Source organism: Monodon monoceros, unplaced genomic scaffold (assembly GCF_005190385.1).
Source record: "Monodon monoceros isolate NGI ecotype Baffin Bay Population unplaced genomic scaffold, NGI_Narwhal_1 Super_Scaffold_21, whole genome shotgun sequence".
NCBI classification, from domain to species: Eukaryota; Metazoa; Chordata; class Mammalia; order Artiodactyla; family Monodontidae; genus Monodon; species Monodon monoceros.
In genome coordinates, this window is record NW_021703778.1 from 110,103,943 (window position 1) to 110,131,927 (window position 27,985).

A 27,985-nucleotide genomic window follows, 5' to 3' on the forward strand; every position below is an offset into this window, starting at 1 on the left:
GCTTTTCAGGATTTTTTGTTTTATTTCCATTTCCTTTTTAAAATACAGTGCCCTAGTTTTTGTGATTTTCTTATTTTGTTAAAGAAGAAGGGTGAGCTCATTAGAAAGGAAAACTGAAAAACAGGAATGCCCACATTTCCGACTCCATCTCCAATCTTAAATCATTCAAGATGAACACGTTTATTGTATATCAGTAGACCCAGGTCTTTTGACGCCATTATCAGAGGTTGTTGGCTCTAAACTAGCAGGAAGATTTTTTCCCCTTTGATTTAAATTCAGATTTCATTTCAACAAAGCAACCAGAACAATGAATGAATTAGGTTCTCTAAGTCAGAAGTGAAAATAGAAAATAAATGGTGTTGTCATCTTTGATCAGAAAGTCATATTTTCAGCAAAATGGGGCAGAGGCAGCAAGTCCAGTTTGCAGGACCAGGAAAAAGGAGTGTCCACCCACAGGATATTTAGAAATTGATGACTATGACAGCAGCCCTTTCTAGAGGTAATAACGTCATTAGGTTGTGATAATCCTCCAGAAACCCCAACAGCCCTGGATTAAAAACATCTGGAAATTGTTCAGATGACACAAATTCCTGTTTCCTGCTGTTAAGGCTTCAGTGATGCCTCTCTGTGGCATCTGTCACCGTCTAACTTCTTTGCAAACCTCCTCCTTTCAAATCAGGAGGTGTACATAAAGTGCAAGTAAGATTCAGTCCCTCGCCTGTGCTTCCAGGTTCTTGCTTTGATACCCAGGATTACCAAATCTGACAATTAAACCGCTGGCCAGCTAGGTCGTCTGCAGGTATTTCTGGAGTTAGCAAATGAGTTCATCTGGCAAAGAGAGTGTCTGAAGGTAGATGGAGTCTTGGCAAGAAAACACAAAGTACCGTATGCAAGACAGGGATGTGAATGATGCAAGCAATAGGGGGGTTCTCATCACCGAGTCACTAAAGAAGTGGCCTTCTTTGGGTCTCAACTCTTAAAAGCGAATTCAGGAACTGTTACTAAAATGAATCAGGCCAGCGGATTTCAGATCAGGGTCAGTCCTCAGTGAGGGCAGGTTCAGTTTTCCCTGGGTTGGGAAGAGAAAAGAAAATGAAGAGGGTAAGGAACCAGATCTGATGACTTTCATGTCACAAACGTCACCCCAAAAGCCTCCAGCAAACGCTCCCCATCTTACAGAACAAAGTTGAGCAGAGTGCCTCCTGACAGGGCTTAGCAAAATGTGTTTTCTTTGGGATTTGCTAGGTAGACAGTCCAAATGGATCATGGGTTAGGCAATGTTACATACATCTTTAAGATTTCTTAGATTAATTTTTCTTGATTAATATGCCCATAAGCACTGTGACTCTTCAAGAAAGAGATACAGTATGTAACATTTCCCACATTTGGGGACCAGGAATTTTACCTTCCCGCAAACTAACTTGGCTTTCAATACAATGTATTTTCGGAAACGCTGCCTTACAATACTGGTTGGAGGGGACAGGAATGACCTTATGTCATATTCAGTTTATATTACATGAGCCCAGTTTTTTTAATGAGAGTCACAGTCCCGTACCAATATAAGAAATTAACCATCGTTGTTGGGATCCACTGTATTTCCTTTGCAATGTGCCAAAATCATGGGCAAAATTTAACGTTATGTTTGACGGACAAACATTAATGTTCAAAAGTTAACTATTTCCCATCTATTATAAACTGTCACACAATCAGTGGACAGTCACAGGGGACGTCCTTTGCATTTTTTCTGATTTTTCCAGAAGAGCTAAGGCCAGGGTTTCAGAATTAAGTCCACCAGGCTGTCATCATATATATATATATGCAGTCCTGCATATATATACGGCTGAGACTGAACAGAGTATATTAGAATATACATAAAAATCTCGCATAAAAGTCAAGGATTGACTTGGTCAAAAGTCACAGAAAATTATCAAACACATACTAGTTAAATTCCTGAATTTCTTTTTGGCTTCTGCCCTTTCTTCGGCATCAAAGTACCAAACAGTCATGGCATATCTGTGAAAGATAAGTAGATATTAGAAAAGAGGTTTAAAAATACTACCAAAAATAAATACTATAAATTTCACATAACAGTCATTTGTAAAGCCAACACTTAAAATTTTTCCTATTATCAGAGGTCCATCCCAAGTTTAATTTAAAATAAACTTCTCTGGTTTCATGTCTATTTAAATGTAATAAAACATTTAAGGAATTCCATGTATGCTCCAGGCATTATCCTGGGCGATGGGAATTCAAATGGTCATGTGAATACATCAGCCTCTTTCTCAAGGAGCTCAGGCTCTAGCAGGCAGGAAAGGCAATTTGACAAATAATGTAACAGGTTAAGATGATCTACACAGAAAGGGCTAGAAGGGAGTCATTCTGCTAAAGACTGAGAGACCTAAGTTGATGGGGAGAGCACAAAGGAGTGAAGCTTTGAAGAATAACTTATCAAATGACAGGACACTTAAAACTCCTGGCTTTTTTCTTTAGTTTTGGACATTGAGGCAAAGATGCAATACTAATGGCCTCAAGCTTTCTACTGCGTCCCATCTATGGGACAGACTATAATAGGAGTAATTTCATGCATGAGTTTTCAAAAAGTTTCATTTTATTATTATTATTAGTTAATGGAATTTCTATAGCACTTGACTTTTTCCAAAGGCTTCCCATCAACATGTGCTAATGTTTCCCCTGTGACCCTGGTCATAAAGGAACTTGGGAAGAACGAGGGAATTCTGTACAAATGACAGGGTCCAATTATTGTACAACATTAAACAAGCCACAAGCAGGCTTTGCTGGTAGAATCAGTTACCTGCTCACCCGGGGCACATCCCAATTTGATATTTCATACGCAACTCTATGTGGGGCTCAGATCTGTGATTTCTGGAAGGGGACACATAAACCTTAAGCTCTTAACACCTGTGATTTTGATGTAATCAGTCTTGTTAAGGTTTAGTCATTATCTTTCTACCCAACCTCTCTCCTCCCTGTGCCCAACTGCTATTCTCAATTCAGGCTGCACCCCACAGAGCTCCAATACCACCTGGTTTACAGCTTTGGCCATAAAACAAAAGCAAATGAGAGGTGGAATCTGAAATTAAGATTATATCAAGGGTTTTCAGATGAATATTAAACAATACCAGATTGTTCAGTTACTCTGAAAATCTCCCCATGCATGATCTAAAGAAAGAAGTCTGAAAACTCCAAGTGTTGGGACATGATGGGTACAGTAAGCCCAATCTAATTTTAAGCTCAGGAAAGGGTGAAAAGGAAAAGAAATCAGAACAAATTCCTCTTTCGTTTTTTTTTTTCTTTTAAATTTGTATCGGAGTAGAGTTGATTTACAATGTTGTGTTACAAATTCCTCTTTCTCTTCTCGAGGTTCTTTCTCTGCTTGCAACTGGCAACTTGTAAACTCATCCAGAGCTAACCAGACAGAATTCCTGTTATGGGGCAGCCAACATTCGCTAGGGGTGGTTCAACATTAGGTTTTTTTTTTAAAGGGGGGTAGGGGGAAGAAAGGAGAGAAGAGAAAAATGCTCTGGGAAATTTGGAATCCAAGATGCTCACCTAATGGAAAACAATTTGTTAATAGTTCAAATTGATGTTAGGTTTGTGTACTAAAGAACCCCAAATTTCTCCTTTAATTTTGTTGACTGCAAACAGGTTTGCTCTCAGCTTTGCGGGGTGGTTGGTCCCTCATCTGCATAGAACACAAGTTTAGAGAATTCTCTGGGCGTTTGTACACGAAGCTTCTCAAGAGGAATCGTGGCCCTGGCTGTTACCTGGTTGCATAGGAAGGCTGGACTTCATGTGGGTTCCTGCGGTCTGACCAGAAGAACAAGAGTCTGTCAAAAATGGGCTCCACATCCGCTATGAACGATTTCCCTTCTGGAAATATCCGCAGGACCCCACCATGTAGCTGAGGGCCACAAAGAAGGGAGATTATTTCCTCACACATAGTTCATTATCAATGATATTTCAGCCTCATCTAGAAACAAAGCCATCTTCCAACCACCACTCCAAGCGTATGTTACTCCCAAATTTTTACTTCAGCCTCATCCTTTGTATTAAATGTTATTTCAGATTTGGCTAGACATATCTCCTTATTCACTTCCCACCAAATGAAGCCTTCCCACCCTCATAATCACGGAGTCCATGGATACAACATGGAGTACTACGAGGTCAAATCATACAGAATTGCCAATATTCGACTGTTTCTGACCTATAACCCCCTCCCGCCCCTCCCCCCAGCAATTTCATATAGTTCAGTCTAATATTAACAGCTCCCTAGGATAGGGACCACACAATAACCTCTCCTTCAATTAGAATTTACAGCTTTCTTTTGAGCTCCCCTATCTCCTATCCGATTTCATCAGTTGAAAGTTACATGCTCTTTTTTCTGAACTCTCAGACGACCTTATCTTTCATGACATATATCACTCTCTTCCTTGAATTACCTTTTTTTACATGTACACCCAAGCTGTCCTACTAGAATAACCATGTCAAGGTAGAATTCAGACCTCACAGGTCGACGTTTCCTCACAGCACAATGCCCGGCACTAGCAGGCACTCAACTATTTTTTGAATGATTTCATACTTTGTGATTTATCATCACTGACCTGACAACTTTACCCTCTTGCCTATAACACTACCTTTCAAGATTTTAAAGGACAACTAAGGGATATATTTCAGTCACGTTACCAATAGGGAGCTGACACAAACCTTGTCACTAATTCACTGGTTTCCCAGGTTTAGTTTTTCTGACCCCAGATAAAATATCCTTGCTTTATGACAGCAAGTATCTGGCCTAATGAATAGCGAAAGGAGATGCAGAAGGTTCAAAAGCCAAATAAGCCTGAAAAGTTCTCCAACTTCTCACACTCCTAAATCATCCCTAGCTTTCAGAAAGCATACATATTCCAGACAAATGTTTGTCAGTGTGGAACCAGACTTCATATCTCTATCTATATATATGTTCAAAAATATAAAAATAAGCCGTAAAACCTTTGGCATTCACAAACCATAGTAAACCATGGCAAGAGGCCACCAGGGAGACATTTTACTCCAAGAGGGAGGACTGTGTGGGAAACCTCACTTGGGGATAGTTTAATATCCTACAGTTCTATTTTTGTGAAATTCTCTCAGTGTTGCTCCTGGCAGGGAAAAGTATGTATCTTATTCTACATTGAGAATCAAGAATCCTATCAGCTCTGGATTAGACTAAAGAAATTGATCCCCATTCCTAAAATTATAAATTATTTTCTCTTCATCAACCATCAAATTATAACCTATAACCTAATAATGGCCCTACCCACCTACTCCCATCAAATTAACTTCTTATCTATTATTTTCATCTCATCCACTTTAGTACTAACACCGTAAGAGGAAAAAAGAAAAAATATGAAATAGAAAGGATTCATCAGTGGGGATTATGAACTGCAAACTTTCCTCTAAGGCATCTGAATTCTTTTCCTATAGTTCCTAACCCCTCACTCTACTCCCATTATTCCAAGTACCTTGGCATCCCAGTTCTTGTTCAGATAGTAGATGCAGGTGATGCAGCGGCCGTCACCGCTGGGGTTGTCCACATGTCGAACATAACCTGTTCCATTTCCTGGGTAGCAAGCCACCATCGCCTATGGAGAAATCCCAGGGAAGCTGGTTAACAAAGCTGAACCAATCTTCTCCCACCAGTGAACAGCTGAGTAACACGGTCTCCTTGGGTGCCACATGACTTAGGTGACTGTTGGCTTCTTAACTTCACGTACAGTACGTGAATTTGGACTCTTCAGCGTATATGATTAACGGCCAAGTTATACCTTATGGCTCAGCCCAGTGGAAAGTAGTTCAACAATATTCCCACAATTCTAGCACATTTTGGACAGTATCTATGGTTGTCATTAGGATGCCCCGCCTTTCTTCAATCTTTCTTTTTGAAAAAGCAGGTTCTGGGTTCCCACCCTAGAGCCACAAAATCATAATCACTAGGTTTGGAGTTTAGGGATTATGCATTATTGACAAGTGCCCCTGAATCACCGAATCAATGGCTAAAGATACTTGCATTTACAAGGAGACAGGAACCAATGACGAAGGAGAAAAAGGTTAGGCTTGTTCAATAAAATGCTTAGGATAGAAAGAAGAGGGGAGGGTCAATGGAAGCTGTGCCCCGACTTGTCAGCATAGATGACAGTCAGATCCAGTTCGTAGAAAAAGCCACAGACACATCTTAATGCATTTTTCAATGCTTGTCTTCTTCCTCCTGACAATTATCAAATTAAATGATAACCTGAAATTCTCTTCCTTTTGCCCAAGTGCTACCTGTATCAGTCAGGTGGAGAAATAAAGCAGGAAGCCAAACTAAAAATCCTACTAACAATTACTATTAGGGAATTACTACGAAGAGGGTAACAAATCTCTAATTGTTCCCTGGAAAATTTATAGCAAAGAGTAGAAAAAATTAGACAAAGTGTAAAAAGCCAGTTCTTTTCACAGGACACTGCCTTATTTCTAAAATATCTTTGTAGGGATGAGATACATGCAGGGAAGATATTGTCAACACAAGATGAGAAAAAGGATATTTTTTCTGTTTTGTTTGCTGATGTATTCTTAGTGTCTAGAACAGTTCCTGACGCACAGAAGGTATCTGATTAAATTTGATTTTTTTCTTGGAGGGGAGGGGAGTACCGTGGGGCTTGTGGGATCTTAATTCCCCAACCAGGGATTGAACCCAGGCCCTCAGCAGCGACAGCGCGGAGTCCTAACCACTGGACCGCCAGGGAGTTCCCTTTTTGTGTTTTGTTTTGTTTTAAAATTTGATAAATGAATGAATAGCAAACAGCTCTTTCCTCTAAACAGTAAGTTTACTTTCTGCCTAGATCAACAGAGATTTTTGTCATCTTAAAGCATATCTTCAAACATACATGTAGCGATCCAGTTCACATTTTCCTTCATAAATGGCAAGACTGTTTCACTGGTAAAATAACCAGTCAGGTAGAGCCCAAACTAATAACACTAGTGGCTCAATGAATCAGCTTCAAAACCATGGGTGCCAAGTCACTCCCAGTGGTAACACGAAGACATGAGCTAGGCATGTACTTGAAAGGCTTCTTGCATACTAGAACAAAAATAAGGCTGAATAGTAACTTGGCTTTACAGGGATCTTAAGGCTTAAATCACCATATCTCTCAAGCGTTATATCCCTATGCGGCTAGCAATCCCCATATCCTGCCTTTGAATGTCTAAAATGTCAATGCAATGTCATCTTAGAGCTGAAGTTAGGCTGTGAGCTTGAATATCTTTCAGAGGTGGAATTCCGAGGCTACTCCAATCGAGATTTAACAGATGTTGGTACCACCAAGCAAAGGATGGCTTGGGGAAAGGTGATGGGTAGCAGACAGAAATGATGAGTCTAGCTGGGGAAGAAGAGATAAATGAAGTCGCCTATAATGACTGGGGAATTACCCATCCCTGGAAGCAGCTATTAGGATTATAAGAGCCACCACTGAGCCAATAATGAAAGTCACTTAAGCCACAAACAATTATAGGCTGAATTCCCTACCAACTCAGCCTCTCCCCACTGTGAAGCTCTGAAAAGAAGAAAAAGTACTCCATCAATGCTACATAATCGGGCAGAAACAGAGACACAGATGTAGAGAACAAACGTATGGGCACCAAGGGGGGAAAGTGGCGGGGGGAGGTGGTGGTGGTGGGATGAATTGGGAGACTGGGATTGACATGTATACACTAAAATGCATAAAATAGATAACTAATAAGAACCTGCTGTATAAAAAATAAATAAAATACAGTTCAAACAAAATGCTACATAATCTTATATTCTTAAACAGCTTTACTCTAAGGAAAAGGTCAGTGGTCTGGATGTCTGCCATCTAATTTACTCTGCAACTAATCACGTGATCCCAGGCTTGGTTTTTTTCCTGTAAAAAATGGCTTGGGTTACCCAGCCTCTGAGGTCCAAGAAGATCTCAGACTCTATCTAAGCATCAACCCCAGAAGCAGCAACAGAGTTCTTCAAGGCATTAGGAAGTGCTCTTAACTGCCTCAGGACTCAACTTAGATTAAATACTGATAAAAAGAGATACAAACTCAAAAAAGTACATCCTTTTGTATGTACTGCTGCATCTATAAAACCCACCCATAGAGGAGGAGCTAGCACATTCCAGGGGACTTATCATTAGGACAAAACTCCTAAGTGTCAGCAAAGTATCAGACTGCTTAAGGGAGAGAAATATGGAGAATTTTTCTGGCCAGAGTGAATCTTCACCTTCTCTCCTGGCTCCTGAAACCATAGTATCTAGTTCAAAACAATGCAAGTAAATCATTGTGAGCCTCAGTGGGCCTGTTGAAACTACACAGGCCAATTTTATCAGTGTTTTCTGGACAAGAGCCACAGGAGATGGGTCTTGGCTTGGGCACATTCCCAGTATCTGTTGGGTTTTGACACAATCTAAAACCAGGAGGCTAAGGATGCGCTGAGAAGCAAGGCTCACCTCAATAACATCATGCGTTTCTATGCCAAATCATGCACGGGCCAGAAACAAACCCCGGAAACTGATCAGTTAGTTCTACAGAGCTGCTATACACACCTCATCAAGCCAGGAAGGGATTTAGAGTGTACAGAGGAGGAGAACGCTCCAGGACAATAAGAACATCACCAGAGTACTTCAATGATCACGTGACAAATACGCTGCGCAATAACACCGACACCCATCAGGAGGAAGTCTCACTTATCGCCGACTTTTTATTTGCCAGACCTTGCGGACTACATTAATATTTGAAATTTATACAAGTTTAATAACATGTTAGTGTGACCTGCAATAGCACATACAATTTAGTCCTATACTTCTATTCTTGGATGGGCAGATAAATCCACATGTCCCCTTATGTATTCACCATCCCTTCCTATGGCCCCATCGTGGACACCCCCCACCCCCTGCACCATGCCCAGAGGCTTCTCCATAGCTGTGTAGCAAAAGGAAATGAGTGGAGAGGGGTGAACCCCTCCCAGGCTCCCAAACTGGCTCTAGACCAGAGATACGTGCTCTGGATACCTAGGCGGCCACGTTCAGGCAGTAAATGTGTAAGGATTCTTTGAAAATGTACACAGACCTATAGAACTTTTTTTTTTTTTTTTGCAGTACGCGGGCCTCTCACTGTTGGGGCCTCTCCCGTTGCGGAGCACAGGCTCCGGACGCGCAGGCTCAGTGGCCATGGCTCACGGGCCCAGCTGCTCCGTGGCCTGTGGGATCTTCCCAGACCGGGGCACGAACCCGTGTCCCCTGCATCGGCAGGCGGACTCTCAACCACTGCGCCACCAAGGAAGCCCCAGACATATAGAACTTTGACAGCCAAACCCAAGTAACAAAATCTGCTTCCCAAATGCCACAGGTGGAAAAGAAAACAGTTTCTGTTAAGGGGTATTACTGAGTTGGCTTCATAAAAAGCCATATCTCATCAATCCCAAAGGTAAAGTTGAAAAAGGGAAGTCCAGGATTTCCATCTCAGTGCCTAAACAGAATGTTCTTTTTTTTTTTAGAATGTTCTTAATTGAAACCAGTTTGATCGCATATATACACCATTTCAAAAAACTGGCATCATTGACCTCCACTGTCCATTCATGGGTGGGAAGGGGACACATCTGTCCCATCCCAGCCTCCACTCAGATTCACCACTTCTCTAAAAACAGTCAACAACATAGATGTTTCATAGAAACGTATTTTACATCACTCATGACTTCAGCGTCAGTCACTAGTATGACTTGATCTTAAAAAAGAGAGTGGCGTTTTACATAAAGTTTAACTCAGCAAATTAAAATAGTAATCAAGTCTTATTTTACTTACCAAATTTGCAATAAATATGAACCCATTTTTAAAAATTTGTCAAGAATAGCATAACTTCAAAGCTGCCAGGTTGAGTGACCTTTAAACTGGTATTTTGGTCCACGGCCAAATGCTAGGCCCCTCTAACTGTGAAGCAGAAATACCAGCCAATCTTGGTAAGGATTTGTTTTGAATTACAAACGGTCCCTAGCAAAGCATATTTTAATAAAATGTAACCTAAACACAGAATAACCTGTACTTAACCTCTTCACACCTCAGTTTTCTCATCTGAAAAATGGGTTTATGAGGATGGACGGTGATAATCCATGTAAAACAGTGCAAGGCCTGGCACACACTAAGTGCTGCTTAATGTCAGCTATTTTTAAAACTGATGATGTGCATGTTTTTGTCTTCCCCTCTACTGGGGCTTCAGAATGTCTCCCCTTCAGGGATCCGATCCTACCTAAGTGCTTTGTAGCTTCGAACCCAGGGCTGGCAAACTCATATAGCCTGTGGCACTTGCAAGTAACATAAAAAATTGAAGCCAACCAGGTATATATGTGTCAAAACTCTAGAGTGTGTACTATGCTAACTACAACTAGGGAATTTTCTAACCTTGGCAATGAGGGGCCGGTGTTACAAAATCTTCAGATTTTAGGGCAGTAGCAGGGAACCGAACTGGATTTGTATGTAAACTCTCCTGTATATTTTTTATCCCGATTGTTAAATCAGGGCCACAAAAAAACATATCAGGCTGGATTTTGAGATCACTGTCTGAGGCTCTCCTAAGAGATCAAGCTACTCTGTGTTACTTCCTGAGCTACAAGGAGGCACCTTCCCCATTTCTCTTTACCAGGCTCAGATGTATCCTTCATCCTTCAGTGCCATCCACATTGCACAGGCCTCTGCCAAACCTCTCTCCCCTCAAGTCCTTCCCCCATGTCCACTCTGGATATGGCAATGGGGGCCCAGGATCCCTCCTCTCTTTACCATAAGACACTAACCACATAGAGTATTAGATGTGTAAAGACTTGAGAAGAAATACACAAGGCCATGCACTTTGTTTAGCTTGGAAAAACAGCTAAGCAAATGTAAAAGCTGAAGTTTTCTGGTCAGAAATGGGTCCAGTTTATATTACCTAAATCGGACAAAAATCATATGATATCACTTACATGTGGAATCTTAAAAAATGATACAAATGAACTTATTTACCAAACAGAGATAGACACATAGACATAGAAAACAAACTTATGGTTACCAAAGGGGAAGGGGTGGGGGATAAATTAGGAGTTTAGGATTAAAATATACACACGACTATATATAAAATAGATAACCAACAAGCACGCACTGCATAGCACAGGGAACTCTACTCAATATCTTGTAAGAACCTATAATGGAAAAGAATCTAAAAAAGAATATGTGTGTGTGTGTGTGTGTGTGTGTGTAAGGGAATCACTTTGCTGTACACCTGAAACTAACATAATATTGTAAATCAACTATATTTCAATAAAAATTAAAAAATATATATATATATTACCTAAATCACTTAAATTCCTACAATATTTACAACGCATCTTTACAACATAGTTGCAACTATGCAAAGCTTTCTTCAACAGTTTCAAGAAAATGTCACTAAACAAGAGTTCACCTTGCGGCCAGCCTCTTAGAAAAAAGCAAGCTCTCAGTGTGATGACGAACAGCTCATAAGCAGAAAAAGTACTTTACAGTCTTTATATTCATTCTCACGTCATCTAGATTGGCATAAAGAAATTAGCTGGAAATAATGTAGGCACTTTAAGGAAATAAGTGTGCAAACTGTCACTAGTTATCTTGGCATCTTGCTTGTTATCTGTCTTGTTAGTTAAGAGCAAGCCTAGCTAGTTCCTTCCTCCTAGTGCCCTAGTTAAAGACTGATGTAACAAAATGAGGGAGAAATGGGAAATATGCTTTTGGTGGGCAATAGCAAGAGCTGTGTCCAGCTACCATGTTCCCCTTCCCAAAGTTTCAGCAACTGACCACACAATTCAGAAGATTCAGAACATCAGACAGTTAATATCCATCAGGTAAGTAATCTTGAAAACGAACCCCAAGTTTTTCACTAAAATGTCTTCTACTGTTCTGTTTCTATCCTGGGAACTTCTGCCTTCCTCGTGTGCCCTAAATCCACACTAAAAATTCCTCTCCCTGAACCCACGTACCCAGAACTCTGCTACATATAACCTCACCTCCAATTTAGAGCAATAATCATTATGCCCCCATACCTGAACTTTGCTGAAATGCAGGAGCTTCAGTAATTCTGAAAATGAAAAATCAGAAGTTATTGATATAAGCAAATCTCAGTTGCTCTGGTGAAGTAGGCCTGCTGTTCCTCCTGACCAGGCAAGAGCATCCTGCCTAGAAGGGCAGGGAATTTACCATATTCACCTGAAAACCTGTCCTCGGGGAGACCTTTTGCATCAATGCCCCTCTTTACTATGAACTTGATCCTAACTTTGGGATCATTCAACCAACTATCAACAACTATCAAGACTCTGAAACCTTCTACTCAGTTCTCTTAGCTCCTTGAGATTCTTACATTAAAGAGCTGGGCTCCCACAACCACTCTCAGAAATATGCATAGATGCACACACACACACACACACACATGCATGCATAAGGTCACAAAGTATTCACGGGCTTGTAAGGTCTAACTGAACGAGATCAAGATTCTATTTCAGGGGATCCTGTACTTCGTGCATGAGCCTGAGTAAATCACCCTGAACTTGAATGAATCACCCTTCCCCAGAAGCCACTGAAACTCTCAGAGGCCAGGAATTTAAGAGACTATTGTCACTCCTATTCGAATTCTGCTTAATTCCTCTCCTTGGAGGGGATTCAAGCAGAGTCCTGCAATTAAGCACAGCAAACAGGCCCCGGAACATCGACACAGCAATACAGGCTGTTTGGGTTTGGGAAGGCGGCCCTTCCCGCAGAGGCCTGGCTCCCGGCCAGCGGGGTGACGGCTGAGTGACAGGGCTACGTGCGCTGCGTGAGGGTGGCAGCCAGCCCACACCCGAGCACACAGCCCGCCAGCCCGCGGAGGGAACCGGCACGGGAAAGCCCTCCCCCATCACTACCCCAGTCACCAGAGAAATGTACTCAGTAAGGGCTTCCTTGCAATTATGAAATCCGCAAAAGTCAGCCAGGCCCTGGGCTGAGGACATTAACACAGGCATTTAACCGTATCCATTCCGCTGCCTTTCCCCAAATCGTTAACAACTGCCATTTCCGGAAGACCCATGAAGCCAGGGAGCATTTCAGGGTGGCAATTTACACATATTCTCTCATTTAATTTCCGGGTTAAGGGGAAGGTGAGCAGCGGTCACCTGCCCTGAGTCACCCTGCTTACAAGTCTTCGGTAGAAGTCATTAACCTGGAAGTTATCATATTGACCTAGAAGTTACCTTATTCCTATAGAAAAACAAATTCAAGAGTAATCCTTAAGGCAATATGGGGGTAGGGACGTTTAACTTCCTTTGATGTGAGAAACAGACTTATCAGTAAATAAAACTTTACATGTAGCTCTCTAAAGGCTTGAGCCGAATAGAAAAAAAGAATGTCTGTGACCACAGGATTGTCAGAGAATTAAATATGGTCGGCTTTAAATTCTCATCTGGAATGAATCCTAAAATACTTGAGGGAAGCCATGATAACTTAAATACAGTTGGTAAGACAAGATTTTATTGAGTAATATACGAAAATATATAGTTACCAATCAAAACATGTCAAGAAAAATGCCTTGAAGCAACGTTCTTAAGAGAAACCAGGAAACACTTTACTTGCAATTCCCAGTCGCTCTGAGGAGTCTTAACGTGGGACAAGGTAACTATGTTGGAAAAAGAAAAAGTTAAAGAACTTTCTAGGAAACCAGATCTTATATTCACATTTGGATTTCAGAACTTAGAAAAATATATCTGATGAATGAAAGGAATGACACACAGCAAGTCAGAACTAGAACTCATGAAACTCGGGAGGCACATTTATTTACTGAACAAACATGTGTACGTGCCTGACACTGTTCTATGTGCCTCCCAAATATTACCTCATTCAATATTCATAACAGCTCCATGAGGCAGGAACCATTATTATCTCCATTTTACAAATTAGGAAACCGAGGCACGAGGAGTTTAGGTAACCAGCCTTTTCAAAGCCAGTTAGTCTTGCTGCAGACAGTGAGCTCACGCTTTACTGGTGCAGCTTATCCTTTGTCTAACATTAACCGGTTCACCTCTTTTTTGAGAGAACTAAGATCTTCGGTTCTTCTTGAAGTATTTGACTTCTTCTCACCCTCACCTATCACCCTTGCCATAATGATAGAAAATCACAAAATGCAAAAAGAAAGAAAGAAAAATAGAGTGTCCTTGGTGTTGAGTCTGTGAACTAAAAGCTCCAGGGCAGTCAAGGGGCTAGGGGGTAGGGTGCAGGTGGGGTTGTATTTCAACAAAAGAGGAGAGCAAAGGAAACTGACTCAGTCCTGCAGCGAAACACTAGTTGTCCAAGTTGCCTTTGATTGGTTATTCCCACTGCAGGACAAACTCAAGCCAACTCTAAGCTCTGTAGCCCCATATCTGACTGGGATGCAGTTGGTCAGCGATCAGTCTTCTCCCCAGGCTGCTCTTCCCCTTACCTCGGGGTCTGTGGAAGGAAGTCAGCCTCTCCAGGACCTTTCCTTTTAGTTCAGGTGAACACCAGCCAAGGTTTTCAGACTTTTTCAAAGTCAGAAAGCAAATGACCAATTAAGAAAAAACTTTAAAGGAAATACAAAAGTGTATTTCCCTTGGGAAGGCACCTGGTAAACTCCAAGGAATCCCAGGGATGAGACAAATTTTCCTTACTCAGGTGCAAAGCTTATACAGGAGACTCTTAACTCCACTACTACCACATTAATTAGAATTCACTGAGTACAGAACTTTCTAATATCAAGTGAATTTGAATACGCTGGATACAGACCCACTATGGCTTACAGGAGGGGTGATATCTAGAGGACCACTCAGACACATTGAAAAGTAAAAGGCTCTTCTGAGAGAAATGTATAAAATACTTCGGGGAGCAGCAAGGGGGCTAGAAATAAAGGAGTTGCCTGGCTCTGAGTCTAGGGGGCAGCGATGGTGAATATAATTGTACCTATGTCCCTTCAAGATGGGGCTCCAAGAGAAGCCCCATTTTACAAACGTGGAAACTGGGAGAGACAAAAAGTGACTTAACGGGACGTTATAGAACTAAGCATGGTCTTCCCACTGCTAAACACTGCTTCTAAAATATCAGGAAAAAGTTGTTCACTGAAAACAGGTGCAATTATTTCTAGAGTGACCACGAATGAAATTGTCTTCCTTCAAGATAACACAACAAAGGATCCTCAGATGATTATCATGGCTTATCAAATAGAGGCTCAAACGATATTAACTGGGCAATCAAAGCCCTCCATGCAGAAGTAGGAAAAGGCAAGTGCCAGCTACTCTCCAATCTCTACCTAGTAAAACCTTTGATTACAGTCAAGCTGGATTTGTTTTTCGGCTTTCCTTCCCCAAAGAGTCCCACACCTCAGCCATCTTACCCTAGAGGGTCAGAAACAACCCTAGGCCTGTGTGTGGTGTTCAGTGAGCGCATAATAGATACTCAATACTGACAGAAGCATCTGCTCTTTTCCAGTTTGTTCTCACCCCAAATCACTACGATGCTTTCTTGTTCTCCCTGGTGCCTTGAGCTTGCACTCCTTGCCAGGCTGTAGGATACAGGGGAGCAATACTGCGCAGATATTAACAAAGATTGTTCCCCTCCATTCAACGCAACAGGAGAGAATCAGTTCCAAATTATACTCCAATTCTGGTTCTGGAAAATTAACTTTTTTTTTTTTTTTTTTTGCGGTACGCGGGCCTCTCACTGTTGTGGCCTCTCTCGTTGTGGAGCACAGGCTCCGGACGCGCAGGCTCAGCGGCCATGGCTCACGGGCCCAGCCGCTCCACGGCATGTGGGATCTTCCTAGACCGGGGCGCGAACCCGTGTCCCCTGCATCGGCAGGCGGACTCTCAACCACTGCGCCAGCAGGGAAGCCCCTGGAAAATTAACTTTTATTGGAAAAAATAATAGAAAAATTGTGTGTGTTGTGTGTGCGTGTGTGTGTGTACTTAACATGTTAATGTGTTTTTCTCAAAAATTTCCCAAATGAAACAAAAACACTTGCATGTTTTAGTTTTAGCGATCAATAAGCTCAGATCTGATCAACTGATCGAACGCTGATTTTCTCACTGATAGAGAAACTCTAGGAAGATAGAGCACCATCCCCATTTAGCCTCCTCATATTCATTTTATTCTGTGGTTCTCAAACTTCAGCCTGTATGAGAATTGCCTGGAGGACTTGTGAGCTTCTGATTCACTAGGTTTGGGGAGAAGCTCAAGAACATGCATTTACAGCATGTTCCCAGATGCTGCTGCTGCTGCTGTGGCAAAGCAAGAGTCTTTGTGCAATGCCTCACCCTAAATAATAAAAGGTCAAGGGGAATTAGAATTAGTCACCTGCACTAGTTGGAGAACAGGCGGTGGTGGGTAAAGCAGGAAGTGAGAGGAATTCCTATAGGGCAGTTTCTGGCACAGCCTCTGCATCGTGATTCCTGAAACTGGCAGGACACATTCCAAGTGCAACTCTGTAGCATTGTTGAGGATTACTGTCCTGTCAGCGCTGGGGTGTGTGACTGTGGATAGAGTCGGATCTCTTCTTCAGGAATCCAATCAGAGGCACTGAAAGCACCTATTTGCCCTCTCAAATAAAATTATAGTCTCAATTTTCATTGAATTCCTTATCATATGGAGGTAGATTTATATTATTGGACCCATGTTACAGATGACAGTGAGGCTCAGAGAACTGACTTGCCAAAGATCACAGTGAGACAAAATAAAATGTAAAATGTCCACCCCAGTGCCTAATAAGGTACTGACCAAATTAAGTTCAAATACAAAAATAAAAATCGACCTTGTTCCTAAAGAAGTGGAGATTAAGGTCCTGAGATGCGGCCTGCCAGGGTCTGAGCAAGGACCAGAAGCTAGGGTCCTAGCCTCGTGGTCCCGGGCTTCTCTGAGGCAGACCTCTAAGTATGAGCTGCCAGGATCTGATGTGACCTGGTACTTTCTAGGGCCAAGCATAGAGTATCAGAACTAAGAAAAAAAAACCTTACAAAGCCAAAGTCCCTCCTTTGAGATGGTCCCTCACAGCCTGTTAATGTAATAAAATAGTTAAACCCTTTAGCATCAAATTAGGGAAGAAGTTGTAAAACCTTTCTTTCTCTTTTTTCTTTTTTGGTCTAACAAAATATTTATAGCACGAATGGATAAAGAAGTTGTGGTACATATACACAATGGAATGTGGTACATATATACTCAGCCATAAAAAGGAACGAAATTGAGTCATCTGTTGAGACGTGGATGGATCTAGACACTGTCATACTGAGTGAAGTAAGTCAGAAAGAGAAAAACAAATATCGTATATTAACGCATGTATGTGGAACCTAGAAAAATGGTACAGATGAACCAATTCGCAGGGCAGAAGTTGAGACACAGATGTAGAGAACAAATGTATGGACACCAAGCGGGGGAAACCGCGGTGGGGTGGGGATGGTGGTGTGCTGAATTGGGAGACTGGGATTGACATGTGTACACTGATGTCTATAAAATTGATGACTAATAAGAACCTGCAGTATAAAAAACCAGACAAACAAACAAAATAAACCAACAAATACTAAACTTTCTTTAGGTTATTTGTATGGAAATACGTTAATATAAATGTTTCAGACATTACATGAAATTTCTAAAATATATATATATATTTATAGCTATTTTTTTGACACCCTGACATCCTTAAAATCGAAGTTCCTTTTAAAGATGAAATTAAGTCAACAGTAAAGGGCTACTGGAGGCACTAAAAATATATATCAAGCTTAATAGTCTCTGCCTTCAAAGAATTTATAGGTACATGAGGGGCAGGCAGGGTAAGCAGCAAAGAAATAAATCTACTGGGGTGGCCCGGGTTGAGCCACCCACAGAGTTCTAGGAAGCAGAAGGGAACTTCACGGAGAAGGCAGGAGGATGGATTTTTGAGGAGAAGACAATGGGGAAGCTTGGTTTGCCCGGCAAATCCGTTTCTAGCACTTCAGGGATCTGGAGGGAAGGAAGGCTGTCAGTGGGAGATTAAATGTAGAAAGGTCAGATGGGGTCAGACGTGGAGGGTCTTAAATGGCACGCTAAATTCACAGCATATACGGTGGACAATGGGGAGAGAGCACGGTTGGGTGTGTTTTTGCTTTTGTTTTTCTAAGCATGGAGACTGCTTGATTAGCGTTGGGTTTTATACTGCTTAACACCGGCAAAGCTCATTGAAATGGATCACAAGGAGAACAAGAACCAAGGGCAGGTGATTTCTTTCTTTTTTTTTTTTTTTGCGGTACGCGGGCCTCTTACTGCTGTGGCCTCTCCCGTTGCGGAGCACAGGCTCCGGACGCGCAGGTTCAGCAGCCATGGCTCATGGACCCAGCCGCTCCGCGGCATGTGGGAATCTTCCCGGACCGGGGCACGAACCCGTGTCCCCTGCATCGGCAGGCGGACTCTCAACCACTGCGCCACCAGGGAAGCCCAGGGCAGGTGATTTCTGATTAAAGTAGGTATCTTTAAAATACTTCCCTCCTCAAGGATTTCTACTGTGAAAGAGAAACAAAATTTAGTTTTTTAAAAAAAGACAAAACTTAAAGTTCCACAGGGAGCCTAAAAAAAACCCTCAAAAAGCCAAAACAGCACAAAATAGCCAGATTTTGAGCAATAATATTGCACGTTCCTGAATAAACCTTCAACGTTTAAAACAGTTTTGTTTACCTACTCCAAACAATCAAATTAAACTGCAAAACAATATAAATAGGAAAGAAGCCATCCAAAAAAAAAAAAAAAGACTCACTGCCAACTTTGTGTGGGGTATTGAGATTTCTAAGTAATAGTCCCTCAGGTTTGACTAGACAGATAAGTAGAACTGGGAGGGGATGTGGAGGGAGGGGCACAGGCAGGATCTGTGATCTATTTGTCTGGAGAACACAGAGCAAGCTCCCCCCAAATGTTCAGACTGTTTAAAACAGTGTCTCTTTACTTCCAAGCAATGTTCAGAAAGAAGAGTATTATCCTGAATACTTCAAAACAACTTCAAGTTGCCCTAAGAGAACCAAAACTAGATGTCATTGCCACCTGGAATTGTGTTTTTCCATTTGTCTTCTTCCCACTGGCAAATAATCAAGACTACTATCATATTCTTTGAATCTCTGTATTTTGGAATTATTTTTATATGGTGATATTATTTTGGCTTCATTTTGGAAACAAAAATAAAAGTTAATATGAGATAGGTACATTTACTCCAGAGCTTGAGAAACAGTGATCATTGCATCTCCTAAAGAATAAAAAATTGGTTTGAATAAAAATAGAACTACCATATGACCCAGCAATTCCACTCCTGGGTATATGTCCAAAGAAAATGAAAACACTACTTTGAAAAGATACATGAACCTCAACGTTCATAGCAGCATTCTTTACAACAGCCAATATACGGAAGCAAGTGTCCATCCACAGATGAATGGATAAAGAAGATGTGGTATATATACAACAGAATACTACTCGGCCATAACAATGAACGAAATTTTGCCATTTGCAGTAACATGGATGGACTTGGAGGGCATTATGCTAAGTGAGATAAGTCAGATGGAAAAAGACAAATACCATATGAATCACTTGTATGTGAAATCTAAAAAATACAACAAATGGACAAATATAACAAAACAAAAGCAGGCTCACAGATACAGAGAACAAACTAGTGGTCACCAGCGGGGAGGGAGGCAGGGCCAAAATGGGAGTGGGGGAGTAGGAGGTACAAACTACTGGGTGTAAGACAGGTTCAAGGACATATTGTACAACACGGGGAATATAGCCAATATTTCGTAGTAACTGTAAATGGAAGGTAACCTTTAAAAATTGTATAACAATAAAGGGCTTCCCTGGTGGTGCAGTGGTTGAGAGTCCGCCTGCCGATGCAGGGGACACGGGTTCGTGCCCCGGTCCGGGAAGATCCCACATGCCGTGGAGCGGCTGGGCCCGTGAGCCATGGCCACTGAGCCTGCACGTCCGGAGACTGTGCTCCGCAACGGGAGAGGCCACAACAGTAAGAGGCCCGTGTACCGCAAAAAAAAAAAAAAAAAAAAAAGTATAAAAATAAAATTGGTTTGATTTAAGGAGGTATTAACATTGTACTGAACACGGAGGACACTCAGTAAGTAGGAACCAAATGAAACCAACACAAGATGTGAAAGCCTGCATTACACAGCTGCAAACCCATGGGTCTGTAAGGCTGGGACTGGGCAGAGGCAGGGGGTAAAAAATATGACACTCAGTCACTACCAGCTCACCAAAAACAAGAATAGGGACTCACCTATAAATCAATATCAAAAGAAGATACAAAATTAAGGTAAGAGCCATATTGGTTTAAGATTGAAATAATCGAGGGAAACAGGGTACAAATTTCTATGTATAAAGAACCAAGCTAACTAATCTTGCCTGGCAAACAGACACATAGTTCTGAATCTGAGCCAAAGCAACGGCTCCTGGCAATCTGCCAAAGCCAAATTCCTTGGCCTGGCATCATAAAATGATTTGTCTGTCGAATTTACAATTCCAGTGTCTCTGGATTCAGCTACCCACTGGGCACCCCTGGCAGTTGCCCAGCAGAATACATCTGAACTATCATTACTGTCAGAACATGGGCATTTGACTAACACTGGAGAAAAATGACACTCATTTCTTAGAGCAATATTAGTTAACAGCTACAAAGTGCTGCTACAAAGGAATTATCAAGTCTGTAGCTATAATAATTAACAAAGAGTTAATAACCTTCTCCGTAGTGCTAACCTGCAAGCCGCTCCTTGGTGTTCAGTAGACATGGGTCAAACTGTCATTTAATTTACTGGAGGCCACAAAGGTGAGTCAAAATCAGAGGTCTTGCCGAACTGAGCAAACATGGTCCAAAGGCGAGATGCCCTCTGAACTTTATCCTTAAGTGCTAGGATGCTTCTCAGATGAGCCCTGCTTATCATGGGTTAAACTCTACCCCCAGTTTTAAGCTCATCAGAGAAGTCTCCCAGACACGGTGCATTTTCAGTACAGAGTTGTAACATGCAACTCCAAGACTGCTTGTTATTTATAAAATCTGAAAATTTTCTAGCCAGAGTTGGGAAACAGGGAAGAATTTACAAATTTTGCTTGAGCTGAGTAAGGTCAGAAAGGGAAATAATTCATGATACCCACAAGTCGAATGCACAGATTGGCTACTTAATTCCCACCTAAGGATGGGTGCTAATCAATTTTAAGTCAGAATTATATTTAAAAATTATAAACCACTGGCTATCTGAATTTTAACACCTATTTTCCACATAAATAATTCTGAAAACGGTGAACATATTCTAATTTCTTCAAAAAAAGAGCCAGATGGACAAATGAGATAAGCAACTGTTTTAAGATATTCCTGGTAAATTAAAGACCATGATTGATTTTAAGAAGCTACATACATCCTAGCCCTAGTTTTCTTTAGCTTAAAGTAGTTAATAAAGTAGAGCAACTTTTCTCTTTTCCTTAAAAAAAAAAATTCCCAAATAAGACACTGATGCAGCTGACTTAACCTACCGACTGTGTCTCCCAGTCCACCTGACTTATGAAGCAACCCCAGCCAAGGTAGCCCCTTCTCTATTAAAGCACTTTGCTCAAGCCCAAGACCTACTCCAATCTCTCCTCAAGGGCCTATGCAAGACCACATTTCTCCAAATACAAAAACCACCTGATTGCTGAATGATTGAGGAACTGGACAAATGTAATTTCTGATACCTCCCTAGCTCCCAAAACCTTTATTATTAAAGTCCTAATAGTTTTGGTCACTTATTTTAGTCACTTCATGTTAAGTAAACAGAGAAATTGGACAAAGCCCAAAGAAGAGAAACAAAAATGACTTATCAGTGTAAAACTGGTCTGTTTAACCAGAAAAAGAGAAAACAGAGTTGGTGACAACCATTTCACGCCACTCAACTTTCAGCTTACTTCTTTAGGTGCTTTTATCATCCCTTTCCACCTCCTTTCTCCCATCCACGTACAGATCTACCGCAGTGCAAGGCATTTAATGATTTGTGAATGAATAAATTAAATTGATACCCCCGATTTCCCGCTTCACTGCAAGCAGACAAGGTCGTGGTGGAGTGGCCAGTGGCCCAAAATTGAACAAAAGAAATTGTAAAGGAAACACACATATGCACCTTCTTTTCTTTGTTCCCAAGTGTCATTCAACAAAATAGACAAAGAACACTATGAAAACTCACCCTATGGAGAAACTTGCTTCACTGTCACTAAGGCTGTATTCTATAAATTATTTCCTTCCTCCAAGAGCTAAAATACAAAACCTTTTATTAAGAATTCTCACATCCTTATAGAAAGATGTTCCAGTGCTTCAAACTCAGTGCCTCCTCCCCCTAAAATACCTTATTTTTTTTAATTAATTAATTTATTTTTGGCTGCGCTGGGTCTTCATTGCTGTGCGCGGGCTTTCTCTAGTTGCAGCGAGCGGGGGCTATGCTTTGTTGCGGTGCGCAGGCTTCTCATTACGGTGGCTTCTCTTGTTGCAGAGCACAGGCTCTAGAGCGCGCGGGCTTCAGTAGATGCGGCGCGTGGGCTTAGTTGCTACGCGGCATGTGGGATCTTCCCGGATCAGAGCTCGAACCCGTGTCGCCTGCATTGGCAGGCGGATTCTTAACCACTGCGCCACCAGGGAAGTCCTAAAATACCTTATTCACAGATAAATTTTTAAGACTTTAATTGCAGAGACACCATGTATGATGCCTAGTCCCCAAACCCCATGCTCTGAGAACTGCACCTCTCATGGGCCCTGGCAACTGTATTTGTGATGTATGATTCCACACGCCCTCCCAAACCATCCCCACCCAAGGTTGACAGGTCCTCTTTCAGGGGGGATGAAAACAGGGATTCTAGAATGTTAGTCAAGTCTCTGTTGAACTCAAACTGAGGCTGAGATGGCCACTGTGGGGTAGCCATCTTGAGCTGTGCGCTCAAAAGCTGGACAGAAGGTAGAGAGGGCTAGAAATAAAGAGTACAAGCAGAGAAGCAAAGATGGGGGCCACAGAGCACCAGAGAAAAGAACTAACACACCAGCTCTCCTGGACGTTAAGGACTTTCTAGTTCCTGGTTCATGGCTTCAGGCTTCTGTGAACCCCACTTGCATTTCCTGCACTTGGGTCCTGAGAGAGATCCTGATCTTTGAAATTCATTACCCCAGGTTTGTCTAAAGTAGTTCACAACCATGCTAAGCTCCATCGAGTCATGAATATTCCTGATATCACAGGAGAAGGAAGGGCCAAAACTGTTCTTGTTCTAGCAGCAAAGGAATAAATCCACCATTTGTAACATATTTTCTGTTATCTACAACGTACTGCTGTTTCATCATTTCTCTGTACAGTTTCCAGGGGAGGACTGACCTGTTGATTCATAATACAACCCCCATAACCCAATCATCCACAGCTACTCCAGTTGGGGATCCTAACAACCAAGCTGGTTAACAAATGCTTTTCCTGCAAATAACAGTAGGAAAACATTAGCACAGCATTCCATTCTCTTCTTCAAATGTACTTAACTGACCCACTTCAATGTTTAGGTTTTGTCTTTTTTCTTTTTTAAGCTTGAGAATAATCAAGTGTGCGCTAGAGGATCCTACAGTTCAAAAGTACACGTGAATGTAAGCTCTAGGGGGCAGGGCCCGATGCCTGTCCACCTTTGTATCCCCACCCCTGCACGGTACCCCATGCTGAGTGAACATTTGCGGAGGGAAGGAAAGGAGGGTAAGTAGGAGCCTAAGAGTCAACAACACAAACTCTGGGCTCAGACAGACCTGGGTTAGACTCCCAAATCTCCCCTTAGAATTTACGAAGGCTCAGAATTCTGCTAAGAATTTTATGTACACTGTCTTATTTCATGCTCCTTCCCCAGCCAAAGCTTTAAGGTATTCTCTCTCATTTCACCTTTGGTGAAAACTGTGCAACTTACCTGTGGCCACAAGGTTAGTCACCCCAAGTCCAAGACCCTAACCCCTATGATAAACTGCATTTACTGCTGACTTCGTGTCCTTGGACAAATGATTTAATTACTCAATTTGCCGAAGATTATGGTTCTGAAGACTGTCAGACAGTGTCTGAAAAGTGCTTAGCACAGTACCAGGCGGAGCCAACGGCTCATTAAAAGGTAGTTATTATTATTAGAGTTACTAACTTCTGCTGCAAGCAGAGGCACTCTGGGTTCTATAAATTACACATTCTCTGGAAAACAGCCATGTCCAAGATGTAGGCAGCCAAAGCAAAAGGAGCAAATTAGGGCCAATATTTATCTTGGATATGATCTAAGTTCTCCAATAGGGAGTAACAGATAAGAAATCTTTTCATAGCCTGAAAGCAATGATTGTGCTTGAAGTTAGGGGGCACCATACTGCTGTATATCATAGAAACATCTGCCCCAGAGTCCTCAGCACCCTTGGATTTTTCTCCAACAAAGCAGAGGTAGATAAATTCTGATCAGTTAACACCTTTTGTGGCAGGGAGGGGAACACTTTAATATTTCTTTCCATACCCTTCCACAATTTCAATTTTAGGTCCACTATATTCCTATTCTATTTCCAATGCCTCTGCAATTGTTTCATTGAGATAAAGAGCATTATGACCTTCTTCAATGACCTTTAAAAGTTCAGGGAAAAAAAGTATTTCATTAGGATTAACAAGCATAACACCAAGAAATGTAAAGTACCTAAAAAAAAACTGGTCGAAAATATGTAAATGTATATATTGGCAATTGTTGAAAATGGGTGATAGGAGCTCATTATACTAGCCTCTCTACATTTATATATGTTTGAAAGTTTCCATAATAAGAAGTTACAAATAAATGTTTAAAATAAATGTACAAATTCCACCTTTTAATGATTTAGTTTTTACTGAATACCTGCTTCGAGGATGGAGCAGGAAACTGGGTCTGTATCACTACTCTGGGAAACAGCACAGAGTAAGGCACTCAGTTGAGGGAAGAGAAGTAAATAAGGTTAAATTAAGGTGGAACTAATATAAATCATATAAGAAATGGAATGTGTTTCTACAATGCTTTAATAATGAACTTCAAGTAAGAGACCCAGGGCTACAAGACATTACTAAGGAGACTTCTTTATACAAACAAACCAAACTTTTTTTTTTTTTTTTTGAGTACATATAATAATTGTTTGCTCAAGCCTGGTTTACATTTGGTTTTAGCTGGCCAAGGAATATCCCAATTTAGAGGTGATTTTTCTAAAGGGCAGAAATAAAGAACTTTGAGCCAAACCGCTAAAGGAAAGCTGGAAATCAAGGTACGGGCAGATGTCTCTTCAGTGGACAAAAGATGAATTTTCTCTTTTCAATTCACAGTCACCTTCTGAAAGGGTTAACTGAAAAGTTATTTGTTCTACCCAGATGATAATCCATAACTGAAAAATCATATCTAGAGATCTTTTAGTTTTCCTTACCCAGACGTACACAGTGTTTTTCATTCAATTTGTGGACTTAAATTCTAGCTTAAAACCCTACCATTGTCCGTTAAGTCAAAGCTAAAATAAGAACAAAAACCAAAAAAACTTAACTTTCAAATATGTTAGTGACCTCTATCAATGAATTCTGATCTCCCTCCCTCAGAGCAAATTCTGTTCCTAGAATGCTAGGGGTGAATTTCCTAACACCAAAATTTAAAAGAAACTCTAAAAAACTGGTAAGAAGCCACCTGCTGTTCTAGGTTGAAGCTCTGCACACCTCTTCAACACTGAGGACAGCTAGTCCCCTCCTGACACCACCCCAAAGGCACGGTCATTTACAAAACAAGTGCAAAAACAAAACTAATCAAGACAAATGGCTTTCTACTCCAACACCAAAATGATGCAACAAGAGTAAAGGAACACTTTACCATCAATCTTCTACAGAGTCCGGCTAACTGAATTTTCCCCTAATCACAGTAAAATTTAGGAAGCAGCATTTCCTTTTAAGATTTACTTTATTTGCACTCTATTAAAAACAGTGCTTTCAGATATTCTAACCATGTCCTCCTGGCTTGAAAGGTATACAGCAATCTCTTCTCTATTCCACTCGCCCAATCCAACCCCTTCATTTCTATACACTTCCAGTCTTTACCACTTGCCCTTTATTAAAAGTATTCCTCTTAGTTTATGGGACAAATGAGACAACGATGGTATGTTTTATCACAAATTGAGGAATACTACACAGAGTAGTACATAGGTGAATGTTCACCCTCCTTCTCACGCTAGTATGTTTTGCCTCACTGTGTTAAAGTAAAACTTGTCTACAGTTCTGAGTGCCCCTTGACCAGTCCACAATAAAAGAGGTACAAAATCACTCTCAGAACTGCCCTGAAAAACGTGCTGGATTATCATTTGTAGAAAATACTGAGTAGCTCGACTATCCCAACGTACGTACATGCACAAACATCATGGTACTCCGCGTTCCCATATTTCTGCCAATCTACCTGTAAATGTTTCCAAGAAAAATTACCACCCAGGGAGTGACTGCTGGCCATCTGAACAAAAACATGGTTTCTTTCCAGAGGTACTTGACTACCCTCTTCTGATCACTTAACTGGTTGTTCTCAGTGGATTTCCCCAGCAATTGATAGTTAGGAAAGGGGGCTGGGGCTCAGCACCAGGAGAGAATTTTCAACTCAAGTGGATGATCAAATAACGTCCTGGGCGCAGAAAGCCAAGGGCAGCACTAGAAAGTGATGGTGATGAACCTTACTCCTTCACAGGTCAAACTCTTCCCACACCTGCCGAACTCCACAAGCCAAATGCCACACTGTGAAATCACACTGTCTCTAGCATTCACTAAAAGTGCTTTCGCTGGAATCCCCTCTGAACACAATGAAGGGCTGACGGGCAATATTAGGTGACTTGAAAGTAGACATTTAAGGTCATGAGTTCTCGTGTCTCGGACCATACATAATGTTTCTAATAACCTGTCCCAACGTGGGGCGGGGGAGTGGGAGGTGTAGGGGGAACCAGGCGGACTTCTTGCTTCTTGGTTAAAAACTAAAGTTGGCTTGCAGCCCTGCCAAGGCGACAGACCACGGACTACGAGCGTCCCCAGCCCCCGCGGGCTGCAGCAGCGGCCGGGCACCCGCGCGCGTCCTACCTTGGACCTTTCCTTGACGTAGTATTTGCCCAGCCGGCTCCCGCAATACAGGACCAGCCTGTCGATGAGGGACAAGAGGAAGCTGATGGCCTCGCAGCCTTCCTCGTTGCCCCCGATCCACGTGATCTGGTCGCCCCGCAGGTGCCGCTTGGAGACGCCGGCGCGGGGCCCGGCCAGCTGGCCGTCCCGCAGGGCCCCGTTGCAGTGCAGCTGCTTGACTCGCTCCAGGACACAGTCACCCACCACCTCGCCCAGGAAGTTGTCCAGGTAGCAGAAGCCGACCTCGTGCAGACAGGGCACGATGTACTCCAGGGCGATCTTCTCCAGATCCAGCCTCATGATATGTCCTAGGGGCATCTCGCCCGCAGAGCCGAGCTCGGGGACCCCCAGCGTGCACCCGGAGAGAGAGCGACCTGCGAGTGCCTCAGCCGAGGCGCAGGGAGAGTGGCCCGGAGTTCAGCTACCTGCGGCGGCCACGGTCCCCGAGCCACCGCGGCACCAGGGAGAGGGGAAAGTTGCTCGCAACTCTGGGGAGCAGGGATCCCGTTCAGGGACCAGCGGGAGTTGTGCGGGGCTCCACGACTCAGCGCCGGACTGGCCCAGCGAGGCGTCGGAGGGCCCCTTTTGGAAACGCGGAGCCACCACTGGCGCGGCGGCGGCCCCAGGCGGGGAGAGGCTGAGGTCCAGCCCCTGAGCAGGCCGACTCCGCGCGTCACGGGCCCCGCCCAGGCTCCGCCCCAGGACCGCCTCCGGGACAGCCCTTCCCCCCCCGGCCCGTCACCCCGCAGGGTTTACCCCTTGCCCAAGGAGCCCGGCGAGCCCGGCGCCAGC

The 27,985-nt window shown here is 42.4% G+C and overlaps 1 protein-coding gene across 1 annotated transcript; it reads right to left on the bottom strand.

The window, feature by feature from the left end:
- Positions 1–27,814, bottom strand: EGLN3 (egl-9 family hypoxia inducible factor 3). The gene is made up of 5 exons (XM_029239297.1): positions 27,155–27,814; positions 5,520–5,639; positions 3,786–3,922; positions 1,940–2,013; positions 1–1,069 (listed from the first exon to the last, which is right to left on the bottom strand). The coding sequence occupies exons 1-5, from the start codon at positions 27,509–27,511 to the stop codon at positions 1,038–1,040; spliced, it is 720 nt and encodes a 239-aa protein (XP_029095130.1). The 5' UTR covers positions 27,512–27,814; the 3' UTR covers positions 1–1,037.
- Between the last annotated feature and the right edge of the window lie 171 nt (positions 27,815–27,985).